Raw genomic sequence first — 27401 nt, 5'->3', positions numbered from 1 at the left:
GGCTATAAAATCGCATTCACCGATCACAGGCTAGCAAGATCGATTGCTCTGATACCACTGTAATGTTCCCAAGTCGCTGTGTTACCCAGAGATTGCCCAGACAATGGAGCCGTACAATTTTATGCAGAGAAACAAATACAAGAAAGCAAATGGGGTGCGGAGATAGAGCACAGATGGCCATACGGTGGGAGTTTAGGGCCTACCGATTAAAATCTGTACGGTGGAAATCAAAGGGAGTCCGTACGGGTAAGAAAATGTCCGTGCATCAAATGTGAAGGTCGTACGGAAGATGAAGTTGAAATCCGTACATGGCTTGAGTGCGTACGGTAGAGTATGGGAGGATCTCAAAAAGGCCGTACGGTATTATTGCTTATGAGTCCGTACGGTGAAGTGGGAGGCAAATGGGGAGCCGTACGGTGGTACAGTGCAGCCGTACGGTGAGAGCAGGGGCTGGGAACTTTGCGCCGTACGGTTAGGAAGTGAGTATGGAAGGTTGATCACAATGTGCACAAACACACAAATACTAAAAATATTTAATTCAATGGTAAACACAAGAACACCAAATAATACTTGTACAAGCATGTAGAGATATTTACCAGTTGAGAATTTGCAAATAAGGGGAGCACTCCAACTGCTGGATACAAACTAGATGAACACCAATGGAATAGGGTGAGGGTTGATTCCCATCGAAACCGAGCAAGCCAAATAAGGAAGGTCTTTCACTTCCGAAATGGCGAACAATGCCGAACTCCAACAGGAATCTGCAGAACAGAGAAATGAAATCCAAAAACGTACCTATCGACTACTATGAGCCATGCTTAAATACCCATTGGAAAAAGCTTTCCGAGGGTGTACAAAGATTAGCCGACGACGACACAAACTACTATGACAAAAATTAAATTTTGGGTCCGAGTTAAATTAAAACAATCGGCCCGTTACACAAAATAATTAATTACATTTATTTTTTCGTCGAGGACATCACAATGGAAATATGTAATTCAATTGTATATCCTTATGACATGTAATCCAATAACTTCTCTCACTTAGTTTGACCGGGTCAAAGTTGGTTGAGTTGCTCCCACTTTTTCCTGCACTTTTTTCTCAACTCCTTTTCCTATATAAAGGAGTGCCCTCTCATTGTAAAAATCATCTTGTATTGTATGCAAGAAAGCTCTGGAGAAAGCGTGCAAGCATAACTTTGATTGTGTAGTACTATTTTGAAAGAGAGTGAATACAAAGAAACAATTGGAGCTGAACTTTGATTGAGTGCAATTGTGATTAGTGCAAGTTGGAAGGTCTGATTGTGATTTGCATTTGTTATCTTTGATTCATGTGTTTTTGTGTTCTTGATAATTGCATATAAAAAGTTAAGAAGCAATCAGAGCCGAAGCTTTGACTGAGAGTGATTGTGGTGATACATAGATTAGGAGCTTTGACTGTAGCTTGTATCTTTTTAATTCACAAAAATAGTTAGAATTTCCCTATTTTTAGAAGTCTTTGTGCCCAAATGGTAGAGGTTTTTCTTATAGAATATATTAAAACTAAGAATTAGTTATAGAATAGAGATCATCTACTTCTGGAAGTCTTTGCACCCCAATGGCAGTGATTTTTCTTTTAAATTAGACAAACAGGACTTAGAGCCAAACCGGTATGCTTTCAATCAGCCTTTGAGTTGGTGTTGGTTTATCTGTATCACCGTTTCCAGCTACTAGATAGAAGTGTAGTTAGAGATTTCATCTTGCCTATTACTTGCTTTGTAGGTAAGTGGATTCTTTCCTGAAAATTAAGAGGAAAGAATATTGGTAACACCCCTTACGAATCTCTCAACTTCTTTCTTACCTTGAGTTGATCCAAGGAACAGTGAGAAGGGAGAGCCTTCCCTTTAAGGTAGGAGAGACTTTGTATCACATGCTATGGCTGGTCTACCTATTTTGTGACTGGATTTTACCCAAACTGTCGGTTGCAAAATATCCACCCAACAACTGTGACTCCTTGCAAGAGTCATGCTCATTGTCTTTATATAAATTTAAAAAATATTTTATCATTCATTCATAAAATTTGCTTCTTGTAATGCTTCACTAAACATAGATTAATCAGTTCTTACCTTATTAGTTACTGGTAACCAATATCAATATCTTAAAGGCTATAGAACATTTTATTTTTGGCAATGAGCGCTCATCAAAGGTAGGGTATCATGATGTCTTTAGAAGCGATCCCTCTCTTTATACCACTATCGGTATTTGCAATAGTAACAGTAGTCTTAAGAAAGGATATCAAGTATCCTTTATAGTCATATGCAATATTGAGTCGACATCCAATTATGTTTTGAGTCAACATCCAATAATTCAAAGACTCCCCTTTCCCTTAACAGTGACTATATGAGTAATATACCACTGGAGACATAATTGAACATGTTTTCTAATATCCTCTGTCCACGTAGCATTCACTTGAGCCAAATAGGACTCCCTAAATATCATCATTGCAATATAACCATTCCATATGCTTGTTTCTAAATGTGTTGAGTATTATAAATGCATGATTTTTATTGTATGGCCTTTAATATATTTACTATATGGATATGCCTTTCAGGCCAGTAATGTCTCGACAAAACTTCGAATCCTTACTAATCTCTCTTCATGTGTCGTTCTAATTGATTAGTCTATGTTTTTAATGTTAGTCTAGTCCTTCACTTGATAGATGATGATTTATTTAATTTATTTTTATTATTATGGTTTTTTAATATTCTAATTCATCTTTAATTGATATAGATTTGCAATAATGTTGTTCACATTTATTATTATATAAGTAATTATTGTAGTATCAAATATTATATTGATACACATACTATTATATTATATTGTAATAATATTAATATATGATCTATCAAATTTTATGTTTTGATATAATATTACTATATTATTGTTTTTGTTTATTCAATAGGGTAGGTGCAAGAATTTGAGTCCCACTTTTGGGCAAAAAGTGTAAATGTTTTTCCTATTTTTGAAATTTCCTATCACTTCCTATCAAAATTTGAGGCACATTTAGATTGAGTCTTGAAAAACATCAGTAATGAAAAATGTAAAGCTCAAAATCTAGTTTTCAAATATTGAATTTGTTGGAATATCCTTGTATAAATTACATTTTGGTAGGCATGTTCAAAACCCACTTTTTCAAAGGCAACAGCCTACAACACAATGGTAACTTGTGAGCCTCTTATGTGGGAGGTCTTGGGTTCAAATTCGCTCGAGTGTAACACATAAAAATAATTAATTATAACAAAAAATAATAACTAATCTAGGCTTTGATCGTTTATCGATTAAAAAAAAAAAAACTTTTTCAAAATGCTTGTTTCACGATCATACCACACACATGTACGACCACCTTTTTTTGGATTAAAAAAAAGAGTTTGTTGATTCTTTTTGGGGAAAGGTACCTAACACACCAAATATTAATGAGAATATTTTTCCTTATTATTTTATTGAATATTTGTTTTTTCAAAAAAAAAAATTTGACCAAAAAGTGGATTTTGAGAACCTCTAATGTACGACCACCATAATTTGATCGAAACTTCACCTTTTTTCAAATTTTTTTTTTTTTTTATATTGAAACACATTCTATGTAGATTGATGACAATTCATTTTTCAAAAAATGTAAAATAAAAAAACTTATTAAAATTTTAGTTAACCATACTATTTGAATTCCAGGTACCAATTTGGCTTAGTAAATATTGTAAAAATAGTAAAATAAATCACATCACTATAAAATTTACATTTTAAGAATCTAGACAGAGTACTATAATGGGTTTTTGTTTGGTCAAAAAAATCGTTTGAAAAGTCCTCCAAAAAATTGCGGCAAGCTAGAAATTTCATGTTCCTATGCCTTAGCCAATTTTACGCTAGCAAAAGCACAAGCTTGGTCCTACCAAGTCTATCCCAAGCCAAAACTCAATGTAATCCATGACTTGTGGAATTTGAATTATAAGAAATAGGAATTTGTTTCAAAATGGGTACTTGTTTCTAAAAGTGGGTGAAAATGAGGTTTTAGGTGGCAAAAATTAATTTTTTGAATTTTTACGAAATGGGTACCCGTTTTGAAATGTGTACCCATTTTGAAATGGGCACTCATTTTGAAAAAAAATGTATGCTGATTTTGAAAAAAAACATGTACCCATTTTCTGAATTTAGAATCGGGCATCTGAGTCTAAAGTGAGTACTTTTTTTTAATAAACGGGTGCCCATTTCTAGCTATAGTTTTTTCCTGTAGGACTTCCGCAGTTTTGGTACTCAACTTCTTGCATTCACCCATTAATTTATTTTTAGTATTTATTATTAAATTCTATTCTAGGAAGAAGAATATTACATTAATTACCATAAGTGAGGTGGTGAAAGATCTTCCAAAGTGTCGCAGCTGTTTGGGTGAGAGATATAATGATATTCAGTCTTTCACATTGGTATCGTTGTCTTCAAATTTCATGAAGGTCTATATGGTATGAGACATGTAGATTTTTTATGGTTGACATCCATTTGGCATTGATTTCACAAGGTAGTACAATTTCTCTATTGAGGGAGTTTTGACAAAGATTTCTAGAGTTTCTAGAGAGGGTACTTGATGGTTTCAGTTTATATCAGTTGCTACTATAGGGTTTGAACAGCCTATTTAAGACATATTTGCTCATTATGCCTTGCTGCAGCATTGAATCATTTCGGGTATTGCTGCAAAATGACCTCCTCGGCCTACCAATCATTTCAAGGACAAGTTCGAGGAGTTTTAATGTCATCATTATTTATGGCATCCATGTTGCACATAGGGAAAGGGCAACCAGCTTGAGGAGGGTCAATCTCATGCATTGGAGGCTTCAAAATTTCCAACAAAACTTCAAGAGCATCGCTATTTATTACCAGGTTCCTTTTTGTCATTTGCATTTATGTCATGGGCATTAAAAATTAATAACAGTTAATCTCAGAATTATGTGAAGTGCATTACCTTGTGAGCCAATAGTCTTGGCCATTGCTCAATGTTTGTAACCAGTCAATTGCATTTCAATAATGAGGAGGAATAAGGTTGAATTCAAGCTTTATACTGTGCTTTGGATTAGCTTTTGTGACAAGTGTTTGACACAAAGTAACGAGAATAGGAATCGGCAAGGCCTAATCAAATTGTGAATCGACCACGAATTAGCAAATTTAAAAGACACTTGAAATTTAGATATTTTAACAATTTAAAACTTATTTCATGCACCTTTTTTTTAATATAACTTAAACACACTATAACATCATGAACTAGAAGCTAACATACATTAACAAGGAACATATATGAATAACAGACTAGCATACAAAAAATAAATCAACGCTTACCTCTTGCAAATGGGTTGCGTATTGCTATTGACTCCTTAATGCTCCCAACGCATTCTTATGGCCTCCCCAAATGGATTTTTGATCTCTTTGGTGCTCTTCCTTCTTGCTGGTTGCAAACCTGTGGTTTTTCTTTTCTCTTCTTCTCTCTCACTTTTCCTCTCTTCTACTCATGCTAAACAATTAGAAGGCCCTTTAGGGTTAAAACAAAGAGGAAAGGCAAAAAATTTTTTAAAAAGATGTGTTTAAAACAAAAATTTACTTAACTTTTTGTGATTCAAGAATGCGGGCCGATTTTTTGCGATTCATGAGGTGATTTTGGTGAATTTTTGGATGATTCGCAGAATCGACGATTCATGTGATTTATGGTGATGAAATCACCAATCTAGTTCAATGATTCAAAAATAGGGAAGCTCGAATCAAATCGCCAATCCAACGATTCATAAGATTTTTCGGCAATTCTCATTACTATGGTTTGACATAATGTCATATTGTTGTAGACACCCATTTTCTCATAGTTAGACTATACATATATACTTAGTTACTGGTTCAAGTTCTGCTCGAAATATGGGTTTGATGAATCGGTTCGCCGGTAGGGTAAAATTTTGGAAAGGGTTTTGGGTTCGCTCATACAAAAACATGTAAAAAGATTATAAAAGATTATATATATACATATTTATGAAGCCTAGAAGCATAGAGTATCATAAAATCATATGATGTAAACTAAGTTAATCATTTAAACAACAAAAACACCATAGGCATAAACTTTAAACACGAAAATTTTAATCATAGCATCATGAATAAGATCATACCATCATATATTTCAATTTTCAAGTTCAACATCAGAGATTCAAAACACTAAAACTTAAAAATAAATCATGATTCATGAATCATAACAAGTTCAAGTATCATTGTTTCAACTTCAAGTCAACTAATCATAATGTATAAAATTTAATATTCATCTTCTTCATCTTCTTCTCCTCATAGTCCTTCCACATTAATTGACTCAACAATAGAGCTAAGGCCAATGGGATTAGCACCAATAACAATAGTATGGGCATCAAAATCTTCAAAGTCTTCAATTGTAAGTTGAGAAGCAGAAATATCCAAGTCCGCCAACTCTGCATCTTCATCCCACCTTTGTCTCCCCTTTTTTGTATTATTTAGTCTTGTGCGAGAGGAGACACAAGTTGTAATGCACAAACACCAAGTTCTCCACTCTTTTTGATTGCAACCTGTTGTGCTTCATTGAATGGATGAAAGAATATGTGGTCCAATTTCTCTCTGAAGTGGATGAACTAGCAATCTATTGAGACATAACATGTAAACAATTAAAATAAAATTTAAATTATGTAACTTGAACCTTAGAATTTCTAACAATTTATGAAGAGATAGGAAACTAATAGCAATATTTTTAAAATTAAACTTACTTGTGATATCACTTTGATTGCAAGGGGCTGCAACGTTTGAAATCTATGGCCATCGAGGTACCACCAACTATGAGCATCCTTCCTAAACCGATGATGAAGAGCATCATTACTTAAATTTTATGCATCCACAAACCGTATGAACTCACCCGTAATCAAATCTCACATTTCATCATCAAGAAAGAGCCTTTCAAATGCTGCCTTGTATCCATCAAACACTTCTATGTTTCTATAGGGTGGTAGCCTTCTTGGTAGATTAGTATATTGGGTGCTATTGTATTTGGGCATCAATGCATAGGCAAGAAAATGTAGAGTGGTCATTTTGTTCCATCTTTCTATAACAATTGCTTGCAATTGTTTGAAGAAGGTCTCTTGAGGATCTCATTCCTTTTCATTTACAATTTTCTTGATCTTCTCAAGTATTGAGTCTATGCTATCATAGATCTCTCTAAGGCAAGGCCTATCCATGTCTGCGTACCTAAGCATAATCATAATGGGTGCGGTGAGATTAATGAGATATTCCACACGTTCCCACCAATTTTCATCCAATATCCTCTTCCTTATTTTGGTTGCCCTCTCAGTATTGCTTTGCCTCCATATAGCCCAATTGTTGCTGGTTACCATATTGGTAAGTGCCTCTTTCACTTGCATAAGTTGTCTCAAGACGAATACATTTGATGCAAAACGTGTCATAACAACCTGTAACATAAAATAGAGAAATACCAATACAAAGTGTTAGATACATACTTGATAAAAGAATACACATCAATACATAATAAAAAAATCAGAAATTGTAAGATAAATTTTTTTTTTAAAATTAACTAACTTGAGTTCAAGTTTACTTACCTTCAACAACTCCAAACATGAGAACATTCTAAATATCCCTCGATTCATGTGGTGGTTTGTGATGAACATTTGGATGTCCTCAGCTTCTACATACATCTCCTTGATCCACTGAATACTCTTCCCAATCTTTTGTAGCATAAGATTGAACGAATGAACTGCACAAGGTGTTCAAAAAATATGTTCGTATCTCTCTTCGACCAACAAACCAGCAGCTCTACAATTCTTTGTGTTGTCCGTTATGAATTGGACAATTTCTCTTGCACCCAATTGTTCAATGGCCTCAATTAGGATATTAGCAATGAATGGCCCATCGTTTACTTGCCCCTCACAATCCACTACTTTCAAAAACATTGCCCCTTTAGGGGACACTGCCAAAACATTGATCAATGGATGATTTCTAGCATCTTTCCACCCGTCTGAAACAACTGTTAGCCCTGTCTCAATCCACGAATCTTTGATGGGCTTCAATTGCTCATAAATCAACTTGACCTCGTCATCTAACAAGGTGGTTCGTACTCTCTCAAAACTGAGACCTGAATACCCTACAATTACTTTATTAGCACTTCTCAACATCTACTGGAAATGTGAAGGGCGAACAAGATTAAAAGACAACCCATTGGCATACAAGCATCTTGCCGAATCAATCTCGGCAATTTCCCTACTCTAATTTTGAAATGCAGTTTCAAGTGGTCCCTTTCTTTTGTGTTGAATGGGTGCTTCATTTTGAGAATCAAGGGCAACCGAGGTAGTATAGAAGGGGTGACTTTCTATCACAACATATGGGGTGGATTTCATTCCTTTTGTTCTTTTCTTATTCTTATTACCATCAATGGCATTTTGTCTAAGTTCCTCTCTCTCTTCAGCTCGCTCATGCTCTTCAATATATTTCAATACTATTGAGTTTGGCATTTTTTTTCTAAGACACTTCTTCACTCCTTTACTAGGGTATCCACACAGATGACTTACCATACGATAATATGAACTATTTCTTTCTACATCACAACCTTGACATTTCCAATGGAAGCGACCACCTCCTAGAAGAGGTTCTACAACATCCACATACTTCCACAAAGGAGAATCAGATGGGGGTTCTATTCTTTGTAGGATATTGGCATTGCCTACCAAGGAAGATGTAGATCCCTTTGAAGCTCCTTTCCCTATAATAAGAAATTGTGTACATATTGACATATTGATATTTTTATTGAGAATAAAATTTTAGCCTTTATGAAACATTGAAACAAAAGAAAAATAGAACAAGAACTTACCTCTTCCTGACATTGTAAGCTTGCAAAGATGTAGCAATGAGACACAAACCCTTCAATATAGCGAACAATCTACTCTTACAACTCCACCTTGCACAAACTTCTTTTGCTCATTCACTTATTTGCTCACAAAATCACCTATTTGCACACCACAAATGATGTTAGAAGCCAAATGAACCTACTTACATTCACTTTTTAGGGCAACCAGAACTCATTTAATATAAAATTTGTTATAAAAAGCGACTTGAAAGTCACCCATCCGTGGAAATTTGCTCAAATTCGTCCCAAATTCAATCTGGGCAGCCAAAATTTGCCCAGGTTCAAAATCTGATCTGTGAGTTCGAACTAGGCTAGGGAAAATCAAACCCTGATCAAACTTGGGTCGAACTGGACTAGTATTTCGAACTGATTCGAACCTAGGTAGGGTTCTTGGGCCAAAATGGCAAACCCAGGTAACTAAGCATGCACGCGTGCACACACACATATATGCATTAAGAAATACAAAAAACAATTGCATTTTCATACTAGTTTATTGTTTAGATGTTTTGAAGTCTTTGCAAGTATTCCTACTTTTAGCAATTGAAAATACTCATATTAGAAGCAATCTATAAGATGTCCCTAGGCAAGTGTTCGACGAAAATTCTCAATATCAAAATTCAGAAAATTGAAATCAGAATTAGTAAGGGATATTACATAGAACTTACAGAATGGCTAAATGACATTAAATCCCTTCATTGTGACAAATGGACTCAAAAGCATCTATTCAATGTTCCGCAAAGAACAAGACAACAAAATTAGATACCAAAACAAGATGAAGTTCTGAATCATAATTTGTTTTGGCAAAAAGACAAGGACTTGACTTGCAACTTGACTGTAATAACTTTTTTCTAGGTTTATGATGTGTATGGATTAATTTTGGATAGTGTATAGATCATTTTTTATAATGGATTTACTTAAGTATCCGTGTAAAGAGGGTTTTTCAAAATTAATTTTTGATTAATCATTTATCCTTTGTGATGTATTTTGGTTGCTACATGTGATAACTTGGAAATTATTTGACCTAAACTCATAGTGGTTGACTATATGTTCAGATAGTGTACTTTTGGACGAAACTTTCTTTTTAATATTTCGAGTTGTTTTATTGTCCATTTAAGAGAACTGTAACTTATATGAATACTTTCAAGTTTTGTTATATTTCTATGCGATATGGTATGGCATGGTTGATAAGGGACAAGTAAATGGAAAGATAATTTCTCTATTGAGATGATACTTGGATTGTTGCATTTCTGAAAAGTGTCAAAATAGCTTAGGACCTAATGATTCCCAATGTTTCTAGGTGAGAATTCCAGATGAGTATCACTTAGTGCATATGTTTCCTAATATTATTAAGGAAGGCCTTGGTCATATGTTTCAACCTGAATATAATTGAAGTGTTTATGCTCACAGAAATGTAGTTTTCAGCTATATGATTAGTTTATTCTTTGTATCCTTAGTGCACTTTAGTATTTATATTTGGTATAACTCTTGTGAAGTCTAATGGGAATTGTGTATGAGATTCGTTCTCTGACATAATATTCTATTCAATGTTATAACAGATTATTACACCCCGCACATTTTCTTTGGTTTGCTTCCGCCTTTTGCCTCGTGCAAATGACCCAAATGATGGCTTCACTTTGAATTCGCAGTTGTTGGATGCTTTAAATAGCAGCGGACACATTTATTTGTCACATACGGTATTGTGGATATCCCTTTCATATTTGTGTTGCTAGGAAAATAATTTATAACTTGTATAAAAGTTCCATGAAACTAATTTTTTCTTGTGCCTTGTTAAATTTTGTGTAGCACTGTGGAATGTTAATGTTATTTAAGGTTCTAGCAAGGAAAATCTATCTCAACATATGGAAATAGCAAATTTCTCTAAACTCATGTATTCATTTGTGAACCATTTCTATGGTAATTATTATAACTTATGTAACTTGTGTTTGTTGTACATAAATAGTTTCCTAGATATATGTTTCACAAATACTGACTTTAGTAAAATAGGAATGCCCTACATATAGGAAAAATGAAGATCAAATTTAATCAACAAATGCTGGGGTATCATCAGTTTTGAGACTTATGAGAGTTAGTGTGGCAAAAATCCAAATAAAGTAATTAAATATCAATTCATGCACATTGATTGGTTCCAATTTCAAAAGGAATATGATATGTGTTGGATTCAACAACCTTGTATTGTCTTAAAACCTCACAAAACCAACAAAAAGAATGAAATGGCCTATCGTGTCCCCACTCTAGCTCAGTCTAACAGAGACATGTGAGTCAGCTTATTATGGGGTCTTGTAGGCTGATAGGGTTGGATAGAGACCCAGTATGGTTATTCAGTGTTGGGGACTTGGTTTTTTGGTGGGTATTGATCAGTTGGGTGACGTTCCTTGTTTTTAGGAGGCAGTTCCTACATTTATGGGGTTCATTCCTACTTTTTAGGAGGTATGATCATGCCCAGGGCTGGGTTTCCATGAGATGACCCTTTGGGTTCAGTTTCAGAGGGATAGGGCTTGTTTCCTAAATTTTAGGAGCATCCCTAGATTTTAGGGATGAGACTGCCAATGGATCCTTGATTTTCGACTTCAGTCACAGACAGGTGATAGGATGATTTTATGGTTTGTGATGTTAGTTGGGTAGTTTATGGCTATTTGGGTTATATTTTAAATATTTCCTAAGTTAGCGTTTAATATTTAAATAAGGCTAAGTTAATAGCCATTTTGGAGTAATAAGGGAATTTTGGCCTCATCAGGATGCGTATCCCATGTTATGATAGCTCGTTGGAAAGGTCTTGAAATTCTTTAAATCTTCCTCTTTGGTCTCAGGGCAATTCGGTGAGCGGATTTATTACTATGGTGGAAAAGGTCATTTTCTAGTGACATGGTCACTTTAAAATAAGATTTAATTCATTTTTATAGCCAACACCAATTGGGGGTCACTTTAGGGTTCGAATTTCTTTGCAAGGGGTTATAAGGAGATGGGCGCCATTTCTCATGATTATGCATATTTTTCAAACACTTCTTTTCAGATTTGCTCTGCTTGAGCGATTTGCATTCTGGGATGCAAACCCCAGGGTAATTGTTGGCTGGGACGTAACTCTCAGCAGCATTGGGTATTGGTTTGTCAGTAGTTTCAATAGTATTCAGGAGGAAGGTAGACGCCACTTCAGCTTGGGCCTATAGTTTGTTTTGTTGGGCATGTTCTTTGGCGTATGGGAGGTGAATTCTAGCAGCCGTACACTGCCATTTCTTACAGCCGTACTCTGTCATTTGCAGCACTTGGATACATAGAAAAATCGGTTACTTAGTAGCAGAATCTTGCATCTTATCAGCCCGTTTTCATTAGCCAGATGTGGCATCATTGTTAGAGGAAATGTACTGGATCTTTTATTTGACTCTTTAATTCAGAGATCTGCCTGGTACGATTTGCATCAACTCTGACTTTACTGCATATTGTTATTTATTTTCAGACTCTTTTCTTGCCATTTGTTACTTCTCATTTCTATGTGGAATAATCATCAAAAACACAAAAACAAACAAACTCTTCTGCATTTCCGTCTAGTTCTACAAGAAAACATTAATAAACAGGAAAAAACAAAAATAAAATAAATCTATAGTAGATTCGCAGCAGAGATCCATCAAGGATCTTTCAGTGGTATCAGAGCTTACATCCTGCCAGCCTGTAGGATTTGTGAGAAATTGTCACAACAGATTTTGGCATCTGGGTATTGGATAAAAGTTTTTGATAAATCATTTCAGCATCTGGGTAGTCACTAGTTGGTGGATTGAATACAAATCTATGCATCCTGGTGGAGAAATACACAGATTCTACAAGCGCAGGAGAAACCAATGGCAAGCAGAGGCTGCCAGAGATGCACAGATACCAGCTATGGGTGATGCACAGGGTGCTACTAGCAACGACATGCCTACAGAGGCAGAAGAAAGAGAGATGGTGCGGACCCTATTCACTACTCAGCCCAGGATCGCTCAGGCTCTAGTTAGGTTACAGGATACCTTGGAGCGTTTGGAGATGGGTGGACACAGAGGCAAGCAAAGTAGATCAGTTTCAGTGGCTGGTAGTCAACGCAGCCATCAGTCCCATTCTTCAGTTGGGAGCTCCATTCATTCCAGTAGGAGGCATCGCCATCGTACACCTACTACGAATAGGCCATTGCTTCCCCAATTCATACCAGGTGAACGACCAACGCAGGTGGAACCACCAGAAATGGGGTTTCAGGAGTTAGTTTTGACGGCCACAACTGAGTGGAGAGCTCTACCTCCTGAGGTTAGGGACGTCTTCCCTCTTCCCCAGTATTGTGCACAGCGTAGAGATACAACCAGGTTCAGGGGAGATCGTGGTAATAGACTACCACAACAGCAACAGAATTATGACCTCAATAGAGCTACTGGGAAGATTACATTGGCCCCATATAATGGCTCAGGAGACACTAGTGCACGAGCTTGGGTCCACAAGCTGGACATATACCTTTCATTGAGGCCCATGCTTGAGCATGAGGCTATTCAGTTTGTTGTGTTGCATTTAGAGGGGATTGCCTATGATTGGTGGCACCATGGATTGGTCACCCAGGATCACGCCTTAGTTCACTCCTATGCTGAGTTCACCGAGCGACTCATTGCACGAGTTGACCATGAGGATACAGAACTTTATTACAAGGAGTTGGCTCACCTTAAACAAACTGGTCATGTAGAAGCCTATATTAATGAGTTTCAGCATATTGCAATTATGGTACCGGATATGCCCCAGAAACATAGTGTGATGTTGTTCATTGAGTGTTTGCAGGATAGACTAAAAGGATTGGTACGTGCTTTCCAACCAGCTACTCTTAAGGAGGCTATTGATGTGACATTGAGATTGTATACTGTTCCCACTTCTTATCAGGCAGATAAGAAACCATTTAGAGATTCACGGCCTACACAGAAGGCCAATACGACACAGAACAAAGGAGGGACCTCATCTAAAACTCCTTGGATGAATCAGGAGACGAGGAATGAATTGAGGAGGAAAAAGTTGTGTTTTTCCTGCAAAGAACCATGGGAACCAGGACACCGTTGCATGGTTAAAGGAAAGGTTCATTTGATTGAGGTGACTTCTGAGTTAGGAGATGAGGAGGTTCTTGATACTGATATTGAGGATAATACAGAGGATATTGAGCATTTTATGACACAGTTGGAGTTAGACACCACTGAGCCTGTGGCATCAGCTAAAGTAGCTATGGCTACCCTCTCCAGTTATCCTAAGTTTCATGCCTTCTGGTTGAAAGGTACACTTAAGGGTAAGCGGATCACCAGTTTGGTAGGCACAGGTGCTACGCATAACTTTATTGATCAAAAATTAGTTGAGAGGCATGGCTTACAGTACGAGGAGTTTTGTGGTTTTGGAGTAAAGGTGGCTGATGGTGTCATTTTGGGTTGTACCAAGCGGATTCCACAGCTAAGTATTCAGATGGGAGATTATATTTTGATTAATGACTTCTATGTGCTTCCCATAGAAGATTATGATGTGGTTTTGGGCATGCAGTGGTTACAGGGTATTGGGCGTTACATTATTGATCACCACCGTATGTAGTTAGAGTTTCTTTCTGGCGGGCAGAAGGTGATTTTGAGGGCAGCGTTAGATGGTGGACCTAGGGAGGTGACTTCTCGCAGGATGAAGACCATCCTTAGGCATAATGATGTGCTTTGGGCTACACACTGTTTGGTTAAATCCAAAACACCCATATCTCAGGATGGCCGTGTATTTCATGTGGACATTCATTCAGTGATGGATCGTCACAGTAGAGTGTTTGGTGATATACCTCCTGGAGTGCCACCAGATAGAGGGTTTGAGCATGGTATAGAGTTGGAGGATGGAGCGAAGCCAATGAAGCCAATGATTACTACCCCATACCGTCATCCTAAAGCCTATAAGGATGAAATTGAGAAGACTATTCATGAGCTATTGGACATGGGTTTCATTCGACCTAGTTCCAGCCCTTTTGCTTCTTCTATAGTGCTTGTTAAGAAGAAGGATGGGACTCTACGGATGTGTGAGATTATGGAGGGATTGATAGTGGATGACAGATACAGTGTGGTAGATGATATTATCTACTATAAAGACAGGGTTTACCTTGTTCCGGGTTCTCAGTTGAAGGAACAAATTTTGCATGCTCTCCATGATATTCCTACAGCCGGACACCCAGGATATGGTAAGACTTACATGGCGGTATGTGAGAGATTCTCTTGGAAGGGTCTCAAAGATGATGTTTTACACCATGTCTGTGAGTGTATGACTTGTCAGCAGAACAAGTCGGAGCATACCTACCCAGCGGGATTATTGCAGCCCTTGCCTATACCAGAACAGAAGTGGACAGGGATCTCCATGGATTTCATTACAGGTCTTCCTCGGGTTCAGGGGAAAGATTGCATCTATGTTGTTGTGGATAGGCTAACGAAGTATGCCCACTTCTTTCCCATTGCATTAGATTTTACAGCATCGCAGGTGGCTGAGTTGTTCTTCAGGGAGGTGTTTAGACTTCATGGTCTTCCCAAGACCATTGTGAGTGATAGGGACAGCAGATTCATGAGTTCCTTCTGGCAGGAACTTTTTACACTAGCTGGTACTTTGTTAACACCTAGTACTAGTTACCACCCTCAAACGGATGGGCAGACAGAAATAGTTAACAAATGGGTTGAGGGATATTTGCGTAACTATGTGTTAGGGCAGCAAAAAGCATGGGTGCGTTGGCTGCATTTGGGCGAGTATTGTTATAATACTACGTATCATATGTCCATTGGCATGACGCCTTTCAAAGCTCTCTATGGATATGAGGCGTTATCTTTCACTGATTTGGCATTTGTTGACAGTAGAGTTCCCTTGGTTCAGGATTGGTTTCAAGAGAACCAGGATGTCATGAGATCTCTTAGGGAGAATTTGCAGCAGGCCCAAAATTAGAAAAAGATGTACGCTAACAGGCATAGGATTGAGAGGGCATTTGAGGTGGATGATATGGTCTTTCTGCGTTTACAACCATATCGGCAGAGCACCCTAAAAAGGGGGGGAGTTGAGAAGCTCAAACCACGTTTTTATGGTCCATACAGGATACTCAGGCGAGTGGGAGAGGTTGCATATGAGGTTGAGTTACCACATGGCAGCAAAGTTCATAATGTATTTCATGTATCTTGCTTGAAAAAGGCCCTTGGACAGCATATTATAGTTTCACCCGAATTACCTCCTATGGATGAGGAATATAAATTGATTTTGGTCCCTGATGAGATTCTTGAGGTGAGGGAATGGCGGCTGAGAAGCCGGGTGATTCGAGAGCATTTGGTTCGATGGAGAGATCTTCCCATAGAGGATACCACCTGGGGGGGTGAGAGCATTTTACAGCATCTTACATTACAGTTGCTTGTGGGAAAGCATCTCCGAGAGGGGAGGACTGTCATGTCCCCACTCTAGCTCAGTCTAACAGAGACATGTGAGTCAGCTTATTATGGGGTCTTGTAGGCTGACAGGGTTGGATAGAGACCCAGTATGGTTATTCAGTGTTGGGGACTTGGTTTTCTGGTGGGTATTGATCAGTTGGGTGACGTTCCTTGTTTTTAGGAGGCAGTTCCTACATTTATGGGGTTCATTCCTACTTTTTAGAAGGTATGATCATGCCCAGGGCTGGGTTTCCATGAGTTGACCCTTTGGGTTCAGTTTCAGAGGGATAGGGCTTGTTTCCTAAATTTATGAGACTGCCAGTGGATCCTTGATTTTCGACTTCAGTCACAGACAGGTGACAAGATGATTTTATGGTTTGTGATGTCAGTTGGGCAGTTTATGGCTATTTGGGTTATATTTTTAATATTTCCTAAGTTAGCGTTTAATATTTAAATAAGGCTAAGTTAATAGCCATTTTGGAGTAATAGGGAATTTTGGCCTCATCAGGATGTGTATCCCATGTTATGATAGCTCGTTGGAAAGGTCTTGAAATTCTCTAAATCTTCCTCTTTGGTCTCAGGGCAATTCGGTGAGCGGATTTATTACTATGGTGGAAAAGGTCATTTTCTAGTGACATGGTCACTTTAAAATAAGATTTAATTCATTTTTATAGCCAATGCCAATTGGGGGTCACTTTAGGGTTCGAATTACTTTGCAAGGGGTTATAAGGAGATGGGCGCCATTTCTCATGATTATGCATATTTTTCAAACACTTTTCTTCAGATTTGCTCTGCTTGAGCGATTTGCATTCTGGGACGCAAACCCCAGGGTAATTGCTGGCTGGAAGGTAACTCTCAGCAGCATTGGGTATTGGTTTGTCAGTAGTTTCAACAGTATTCAGGAGGAAGGTAGACACCACTTCAGCTTGGGCCTACAGTTTTTTTTGTTGGGCATGTTCTTTGGCGTATGGGAGGTGAATTCTAGCAGCCGTACACTGCCATTTCTTGCAGCCGTACTTGCAGCCGTACTCTGTCATTTGCAGCACTTGGATACATAGAAAAATCGGTTACTCAGCAGCAGAATCTTGCATCTTATCAGCCCGTTTTCATCAGCCAGTTGTGGCGTCATTGTTAGAGGAAATGTACTGGATCTTTTATTTGGCTCTTTAATGCAGAGATCTGCTTGGTACGATTTGCATCAACTCTGACTTTACTGCATATTGTTATTTATTTTCAGACTCTTTTCTTGCCATTTGTTACTTCTCATTTCTATGTGGAATAATCATCAAAAACACAAAAACAAACAAACTCTTCTGCATTTCCGTCTAGTTCTACAAGAAAACATTAATAAACAGGAAAAAACAAAAATAAAATAAATCTATAGCAGATTCGTAGCAGAGATCCATCAGGGATCTTTCATGGCCACCCACTTAAATCTATTTGAATATTTTTTATATTTTTAGTATCTTATTATATTTAGCTAGAGAGTTAATGGTCATTTAAGCTTTCTTTTTAGTTTGCTCTTTGAGTTCTATTTGTAGATGTTGCATTTATCAAGACAACCTTGCATATTTGTTCATGATATAATTAGGGTCTATAAAATTTTTTTAAGAGTTCATTGTTAATGCAATTACCATCCTATTTTTTAATCATTTCATGGTAATTAAAGCAAACTTTCTGGGGAGTTATATTTTCTATAATTCATGTTCAGGAAACATGTGAGGAAAAAATAAATTAAAATTTCTCTAGTAGAGCAGCTAAAAATTGATTTGGGGTTTTAATATTTTTTCCAAAAAAGATATTATGATGGCTTCATTTATTTTTTCCCTTGAAAAATTCTAGGGAGGTTTTAATAATTTTTTTCCTCTAAAATTCCAATGGATTTTCTTTTTCCCTTAAAAATAATCAATTAATTTTCATAATTTTTCTCTTTAAAATATTGAATTGGCTTTTATATTTTTTACTAAACAATGGAGCTCCATATTCTTGATCCGTATCTCTATTTTTTTTTGGTATTTTAGCTCAAGAGTCATGTTTGGTTTTGGTCGATTTTTCTCCTAAAGAATCATTTTTGGTTTCTGTAATACACGAAGTTCATGTGGGATGTTATTATAGAGTTTTTACTATTTTCTTCCAAAAATGGTGATTTGTACGCTTCAAATCATGATATTTTGCAATCCGTGGTGGGGTATCTTACTCATCTACAATAGTTTGAAGGGTCTCACAGTTGTTCTCAGTGTGTATCTCTAGTTTTTAGAGAAGGGAAGTTCAGTTGTTCAACATCAAGTTGGATGTTTTTGTGATGATTTTTGGTCACTGGTTTCGTCGATTCTGGGAGGGTTAGAGGAGGAGTTTGTAGCAAGCTCTACTCTCACACTAGCAAATCATTTTGAAGAAAGGAGCAACCTTGTCTGTTTTTTTCTGCCTACACTTGGTGATTGACATTTTGCAGATACTACGAGGGTCCCACCACTAGCAAAATATTTGAAGTATTTGTAACTAAAATGTATTTTTCTATAAGGTCGTTGATAGGATGACCATTAAGAGAAGGTATTAGAATATTTTTAATATTTTTAATATGCTACTATATTTAGCTAGGTCTAGTTAATGGTCAATCAAGCTTTCTTTTTAGTTTGCTCTTTCAATTCTATTTAGAGATGTCATTGTTAAGACAACCTTGCTTCTTTGTCCACACTATAATTAGTGTCTATAACTCTATTTAAGAGTTCATTTTTTATGTAATTATCATTCTGTTTTTTATTATTTCAGAATCATGCATCACCTAATGGATTTCTAAAAACAACACTTCTATTGACAAAAGATTGTAGAATTAATGAGAATAAAAAGACTGAACAGTGATGCCTCCATTTTGAAATAAGATTTAATAATAAATAATATAATTTGATTAAACAAATAATAATGAATGGAGAATTTAATAAATAAAATATTAAAATACAAAAAAAAATGAATAAATTGTAATATAAATAAATAAATAAAATAATAATATTATAGTCTATTACTAGCTAAGTTACCAATCCGGATGTGGAATTAGAAGTGGATGCAAGAATTTTTTTAATTTTTGGGTATGGATGCGTTTGGAAACATGTGTGTGTATATATAAAATTTAAGAAACTTATAAATACAAGAACTTAGAGTAGAAACTTAGAAATATACAAACATCATTTGATAGTATCATAATACGTATGATACTTCATCATTGATTAAGATTCAAGATATTTCATATGTCAATTAAATAGTTCAAACTTCAAACTAAAACTTCATAGGCATGAATATTGCTAGACTCCATGTCCAAACTACAAAATCAAAAATAGAGTTCATTATTTAATGTCATTGTTCACCAATCAGAATCATAAGGATTCCCAAAAAAATCTGGATCCTCCTCATCTCCATCTATTGCAAGGTTGATATCATTTGAACCAAGAAAGGTTCCACTTGTGCTAGATGCAAACAAAATGAGAATAGTAAACCTAGCTACAATCAAAATGGAGATTAAATGACCGAAAGGCCTCTATTAGGGTCGTTTTAGGGTTTAACACACAAAAACAAAAAAAAGTGCAAATAAGCACATCTTAAATTGTTTTAAAGCGAAATTTGCAATTTTTTTGACTTTTTTTGTGTGGATGTTGATGAAAGCTCCTAGATGACCTATGGGTGCTAACAGAATGCCTGTAAGTGGCATCTGGGTGGCACCCATAGGGCTTCCGTTCATATCCACGCTTGTGTACATATCCGCTTCCGATTGCAAATATTTCCTAGAAGTATTGGTATTTAAGAATATTAGTGTAATTTAATAAATTAATATAATAAAAATCCAAAAAGTATGACTTTTAGAATGCAAAGGCATAGGAAAAGAAGAACGGGAGATTAGGGATCATGTCATGATATAGTGCATTAGATTGGCTATTTTGAATTTGGTGTATAGAAGTGAATAAATAAATGTTTATCTACCAAAGCTTCAATACATTAGGAAATGTTGGGAGCTTTCTCATTCATAAGTGGATTATTGTTACCATCAGTATCATATGGAGCTGTAGAAACATTTGATTGCCATACATGGTGTTTTTGCTAATGGAGGAATGAGAATTGATGTGGAGGAATTTGGTCTTATCTAGACATGTTGATATTTAATTGTGAAATCAAAAGTATGACTTCTTACATAATGATTAATCAACTATGTTGGGTTTATATACTCTCTAATTCTAGGCCAATAATAGCAATAAACTCATACCAACAAAGGCACAAAGCATCCTTGGTGAGCAACAACTATGTTTAGGCTTGCAGCTGTAAAAGGTGCTTGAGGACAACAGAGCTTCCTATTGGAGTAGAACATCAATTACTAGCATGGGAATCTAAAGGAAAACCTAGTTGGACTCCTCATTATTGAAGGGATTAAGTATTAATAGCATAATTAAAGGAATTGGAAGGGCATTAGCATCTATCGAGCCTCCTTATTCCATTGTCGCTTCTACTATTAGTGGATCTCGATGAATATTGTAGCTGCGGTAGAAATCTTAATCTGTAGAAATATGGTCGTTATAACCGTTATGGTCACCTTTAGTTGAAGAGGACATGTTGTGACAATAATTGTGATAGAATTGAGATAATATTAAATATAGAGACATGTCTTATGACACGTGTTGAGGCATATGGAAATACAAAGTCATGTTTTAGAAATTGAAGAGACATTTGGTTGTAATGTGAAGAGTCTCTCTATTTGTTATATATATTGCATCAAGCGAAAAGCATTGCACACTTGAACATTTTATTATCAATAAAGTGATATTTTGTTGTGTCGCTAGGTTTTTCCCTTCATTTATGGAAGGACTTTTCCAGGGTAAGTTATGGTGTATGTTGTATCTGTTATGCTTTCCTTATTGTTGTTTATCTTTAATTTTTGGGCAAAATTTAACATGGTATCTAAGCTAAGCTAGATAACCTTTGAGCACGTATTCTTTTCATGGTGTTTTGAGTCCTTCATTTATAGATTGTGAATAGTTGAAGATGCTTTTGAAGAAGAATGAAGGAATTAGAGAGAAAACCTATGGGTTGTAGGCTTTGTGTTATGCCTCAAATTATTCTTATGCCAAGAATGTGATTATCCATAGTAATCATAAGTCATTATTCTTATGCACAACAGGGAATACCATCAATTGTATAATCAAGTACATGAGTTGGCAGTTACACCTAACCATGGAGAGAAATGATCTCGATGATGTCATTCTTGTCTTTCTCATGATGCAAGATACATATCTGAACAATGATGCTTATTGCAGAGTGCCATGATACTTACTACTAAATGCCATGATGCTAGGATGCAGAATGCTATGGTGTAAACGTGGGATGTTGTGAGTGCATCTAATTGTAGTATGATGTTCCCTATAAGCAACAAATCTGCATGGACATTGTATTATGTACGAATTGGATTTGTAGCAGATTATCTTGTCTCTATGAATATGGTGATGCACCTATATGTAGAATATGATGGTGATCTACTAATTATTTGAAATGAATCTAATATTATGCAAATACAAAGATATTTACAAGGCGATGTTTACTTTTCCTTTCCCTTATTTACATGTTTTTTATATTGATTAAAATATTTGGATATCACAGTCTCCCCTACTTCAAAAATGCTTGCCTACAAGCATTTAAGTTTCTTTATATAGTTGATGTAGATCATTAATGTTTCATCACTCTTGGTGATTACTCCAATCCTTGAGTGAATTTTGCTTCTTCAAATTTGTAGAGATTTCTTGATTTTGTAAGGATGTAACTGAGTAGGTGCGATTGCCTCAGTGTTGATCCCATAGACGATGTGTTTTCTATTACCTTCCTTGAAAACAATGGTTTGTTTGTTTACATATTTCTTAAATGGTGCTATATTTCCATCCAAGGTAATCCCATTATGAGATCAATATTTCCCAACTCCAAGATGTGAAATTGTGTAATATCTCTTGCCCAAACTGACTGATTTTAGCTCAAGGAATATTGTCAAACACTTGTATGCTGCCTTTCTCTTTTCTGATTTTTTTGTGTTTTAGATTGTTTGATATAGTTTGAATGATGCTAAGAAGTTTAGAATGTTCACGAATGATATTAAAACACCTCTTATAATGAACTAATATGCAACTGTAGTTCTTTTTGGTATTTTCAATGCATATATGCAAAAACTAGATATGGAATAGATACCTACAGCCAACTGACATTTTGACAAACAATTGGCATACAACTACTATGTTGATCATATATGCTATTAGATGGACATTTCGTCAAACAAATGGTATGCAACATATATCTCCTTTATTGAATTCATTCCCATGTACAATGTTGCTATGAATTTTCCAAGACAAATGGGCTTACAATAATGACTACAACAATGCCAAATCCGATACTGAGTTATCACTTACAATAGCAAAATTATATGCCTAAGATTACAATGCTAACTACTAATAGTTGCAAGAGGAACCTGATAATAGTGCTGTCCAAGGATGGAGATGAAAGTTGCAATCAAAATCAAGCATAAATACTATAGCACAGGTACTGTTCACGCATATTGTAGCAGCAGGGAAAAAACGATTACTAATGGTTGTCGACAATGAATCTTCAAGTCTGCACTCGATAGCTCTTCAATATTCTTCAAACCCTTCGATTATTCCTTAACTTTAAGCACAAATAGAATTCCAGAATCATGCTCTCCTGAATTCCAAATTCAATGGATATCTCACCACCTCAAATGGTTGCAACACTAAAGAATTGACGCTTTTCAATGGCTAACTAAAATTAGAAACCCTTAGTTTCTTCTCCCAAGTTTATATCAAATGCAATTGACAATAATCAGATGCCTAACAATGAAGCTCTCGCCTCTATTTATTCTTTTTCTTCACCCTTCCTGAATGCCAAATTTAGTGGATATTTGACCACCTCAAATGGTTGCAACACTGAAGAATTGATGCTTTCCAATGGCTAACTAAAGTCAGAAACCCTTAGTTTCTTCTCCCAAGTTTATATCAAATGCAATTGACAATAATCCGATGCCTAACAATGAAGCTCTTGCCTCTATTTATTCTTTTCCTTCACTCCTCTAGAAGGAAATAAAATATTATTTAATTGCACTCTCTAGAAGCTTCCCCCTTTTCAATGTAATAATTAGTTGTACTTCTAGAAAATGCACTCTCTAGAAGCTTCCCCCTTTCCAATACAATAATTAGTTGTGCTTCTAGAAAATTAAATTAATTAAATATAAAGTCACCTTTAGATTTATTTATTTGTTGACTTTAATTTAATTTATTTCTCCACTTAGCCTTTGGAGAATGAAAAGCTAAGAACTCCATTGAGGGCCCAAAAGATGGGGAACATTACAAATTGAGTTGAGTAAACGTAGTCTTCAAGATGTAATTTGAGGGAGAGGGTTGTGATGTTGCAAAACATAATTTCTCAATTGGCCAACTTAATCCTAATGTTGTTGCATAGGAGTTTTGGTTCGTCACATTTCTTGATGCAAGCATGATTGATAAAGTTGTGAGTATAACCATTGTCCATGAGTACCTTGATGCTTCTTCCATTATTTTTTTGTTGATTTTGGAAAGTACCCTGTGTGAGTCTGTCTAGATTGGCCAAGGTTCCTTCTTGACTTGATTCCTTGGGTGGTTTACCTTCAGAATCAAAATTACTAGTCAGATTTCCTCATCTTCGCTCATGGGTCAAACCTCAATGTAGTGGATCTGTTCTTTCCACTTGCATTGGTGTCCTAAAACAAGGGTTCTTTGCAAGTGAAACGTAGTTTCTGCCTTCTGAGCTCTAAATGAGTTTCAAAATCCAGTTTGGGTTTGGGATTTGCTTCCTTATTGAAAGGAGTGGGGTTTTCTTTAACAACCCGGGGATCCTTATGAGGAGGTTTTCTTTAAATAGGTTAAAATCTATATCCCTAGCCTTCTTGATAGCCTTTGGTAAGGAAAGAGGATTTAATGTCTTGACCATTCTCTTAAAGGATCCCATAACCCATCCATGAAAAGTCCAGTCACCCTTCTCTCAGAGATATCTGTTACTTGGACTGATATTCTTTGGAAAGTTTATGATAGGGTCCTCTATATTCCCTCAGGGTTTGACTTGAGTCAGCTCCTTGGAATAAAGCTTGGGATGTTTATTATCGAACCTTTTAATAAGCCTGTCAGTGAGTTCAAGATAGGAAGTGATCTTGGAATGCCCCATTGTTATCATTCCATGGTGCTACCATTCATGTGCCACTCTATCTAAATGTAGTGCTGCACATTTCATAGCTTATTCTTCTGTCATAGGATTTAGTTCGAAATTAGTATTGTGTTTTAGCTCCCATGCTCTTGCAGACGTCTTTGTGGTCCCATCAAAATATGGTATACTTAGTTTTCCCACCTTTAATTTTGAAAATCCTTCCTCACCTCCTCTTCGAGGCATATATTTCATCCTTAACTGGAGACACTCCTTAAAGGACATGTCTTTATGCACATCAGAGACTTCACAATCCTGCTTGATTTGGTCTTGAATTAGGGAAAAATATGGTTCTCCCCCTTAGGAAACCCTCGTCTAGAACCTTGTCATTTGGGAGTGTTATTTTGTGATTGTTACTCCTGTCTGGTGCAATTTTTGTGATTCTCGGCGGTGGGGATTAATGTGCATCGGGTTACAACATCTATTAGTTGTGTCAACTTGTTCTGCAGTTTCCTTTGTTCATGAACTACTGGGTCTACTTTGTTTCCCATATTTCCTTCTTCTCCCATGATTGTCTGTTGTCATCTTTTCTTTCTTCTGCCATATGTTAGCAAGGTTTTGTTCATTCGCTATTGGTCAGGATATGTAGCTCTGATACCAGTTGTAACATCCCTTTATTGTCAGTATGCAGACACCAAGTGAATTGTCAAATTCTCCGTAATCCAATGTGCATTTAAATAAATTTTAAGAGTGCAATGACAGTAAATTATGAACACAAGTTAATGAATTACAGATATCACTGGTATCGCTATGGAAATGCACTAATGAATAATAATGCAGTGGTAAATGGGTTATAATGGAATATATGTATGACTGGTAGTTATAAAGGCCAGTCGCTGGTAATTCCAATACTACTACTTTTCAATGAAAAAGCAGAGATAATTACATCAATATGTACCAATGATTGCAATGTATATTTGGCAGTTCGAATGTAATACTGTAATACAAATATATATATTGTGGCTGTTTCTGATCTAGCAATGTATTGTACATTACCCTGTGTACAGCCATTTCTGATCTTCGATATGATATTTGCTGCAAGTTACAGGATAAATGATATCTTGCAGAGTATGTCATCTCAGATGTTCTGATATTAATTATAAAAATATGCTTTATAAGAGCCATCTCTGATATATCTTTCGTATTATATGCTCTTTCAATGACACCGTCTCTGATCTACAATTGATATGGTTGCACCAAATGGGCTGCGGCAGCAACCATCTAAGCTCTTATTATCGAGTGGATTACACAAAGGGAAATAATTTATAAAATCAATTCTTGTTCACATTCTTTCGAAAGCTGATAGGCTTAGTATAAATATGTGCCGAAGAGGCACAATGGAAAGATACCAATCTTCATTACCAGTAATTGCCATTACTATTTGATAACCCATACAATTATTATGAGTAATCGTATGTAATTGCTGATTAAATATTATAATCGGAATATGCGCCAAGTATCGATCGATATAGCCATTGATTAGAAGGAATTGCTATTTACTCATTATAGTCACTTGTGATTATTATGAGTAATCAATGTGATTATCTATATAGTCATAAGTCATTATTCTTGTGGACAGCGCGGAATACCGTCAGCTGTATAATCAAGTCCATGAGTTGGCAGTGAATCCCAACCATTGAAAGCAGTGATCTGAAAGATGCCATTCTCATCAGTCTCATGATATATATATATATCTGAGCATGATGCTTACTGCAGAGTGTTTTGATCCTTACTACTGAATGCCATGATGCTATGATGCAGAGTGCTATGTTGTATATGTAGGATGCTATGAGTGTATGATATGTGTGCTTCTATATGGAGTATGATGTTCCCTGTATGTGAGAAATGTGCTTGGACATCGTATTAAGTATGGATGTATGTATGAATATGGTGATGCACCTATATGTAGAATACGATGGTGATCTACTAATTTATTTGAAATTAATCTAATTATTATGCAAATGCAGGGAACATATGTACAAGACAACGTATGTTTTCTTTGCCCTTATTTACATGTTTGTTATAATGATTAAAATAGCGGAACATCACAGAGTCAAAATATTGCACTATTAGCTTTGTTGAATAGAGGAGAATCACATGTTAATAATAGCATATAAGGGATTTGTTATATGTGATGAATATCTATTTATCTGAAGTACTATCAATTTGCAGTCTCATATTGTTCTTCTAAAATTATAAAACTTAGGAACAAGTTGGGAAAAAATGTATTTATTACTGAATCATGCATAAGAATAGTAGAGTTCACAACATAGGAAAAGAATAATCTTGCATTGATACTGAAACTGACCCAAACGGTTGTTGCATAAATTCCATAAAACTCAAGCTACAAATGCTTTCAATTCTATTGCTAAATTATGTTCAAAACTCTACAGTTACCTTTAATATTATGTGTTACATTAAGCAACATGATTATTTTTTGAGCTGCTAGTCTTATAATAATTTATTTTGCATTGATTCCAGGTTCTTTCCGGAATATACACCTTGCGCTTTTGTGTGGGAGCTCCCTTAAGTGAAGAACAGCATGTCAATGCTGCATGGAAAATAATACAGAACAAAGCGTCTATTCTTCTACAGAGTTGTACGTAACTGATTATGCTACTTAAAATAACTCATTTATTATATTGTCGTACAGCTGAGACTAAGGTCTTTCAGTACATGTTCAAATTTATGTCAAAACGACCAAGTCTTAGTAACAGTATTGGTTTTCGTACCATTGCTCATTAATGATAATTATTAATTTTTTCAATTCATATTTTCATAGTTTTA

At 35.9% G+C, this 27401-nt stretch overlaps 1 protein-coding gene across 1 annotated transcript; it reads left to right on the top strand.

Moving 5' to 3' along the window:
- Positions 1-62: 62 nt before the first annotated feature.
- On the top strand, positions 63-27401 carry LOC149556371 (tyrosine decarboxylase-like). Its single transcript, XM_089829822.1, has 4 exons — positions 63-184; positions 4691-4901; positions 10482-10619; positions 27096-27401. Exons 1-4 carry the CDS (start codon positions 63-65, stop codon positions 27219-27221), a joined length of 597 nt encoding a protein of 198 aa, XP_089685948.1. The 3' UTR covers positions 27222-27401.

Source organism: Cupressus sempervirens, chromosome 5 (assembly GCF_028749045.1).
Source record: "Cupressus sempervirens isolate cs-2001-9-10 chromosome 5, ASM2874904v1, whole genome shotgun sequence".
Classification (NCBI taxonomy): domain Eukaryota; kingdom Viridiplantae; phylum Streptophyta; class Pinopsida; order Cupressales; family Cupressaceae; genus Cupressus; species Cupressus sempervirens.
The sequence above is the reverse complement of the archived record's forward strand: the minus strand, read 5'-3'. Positions and strand labels throughout refer to the sequence as shown.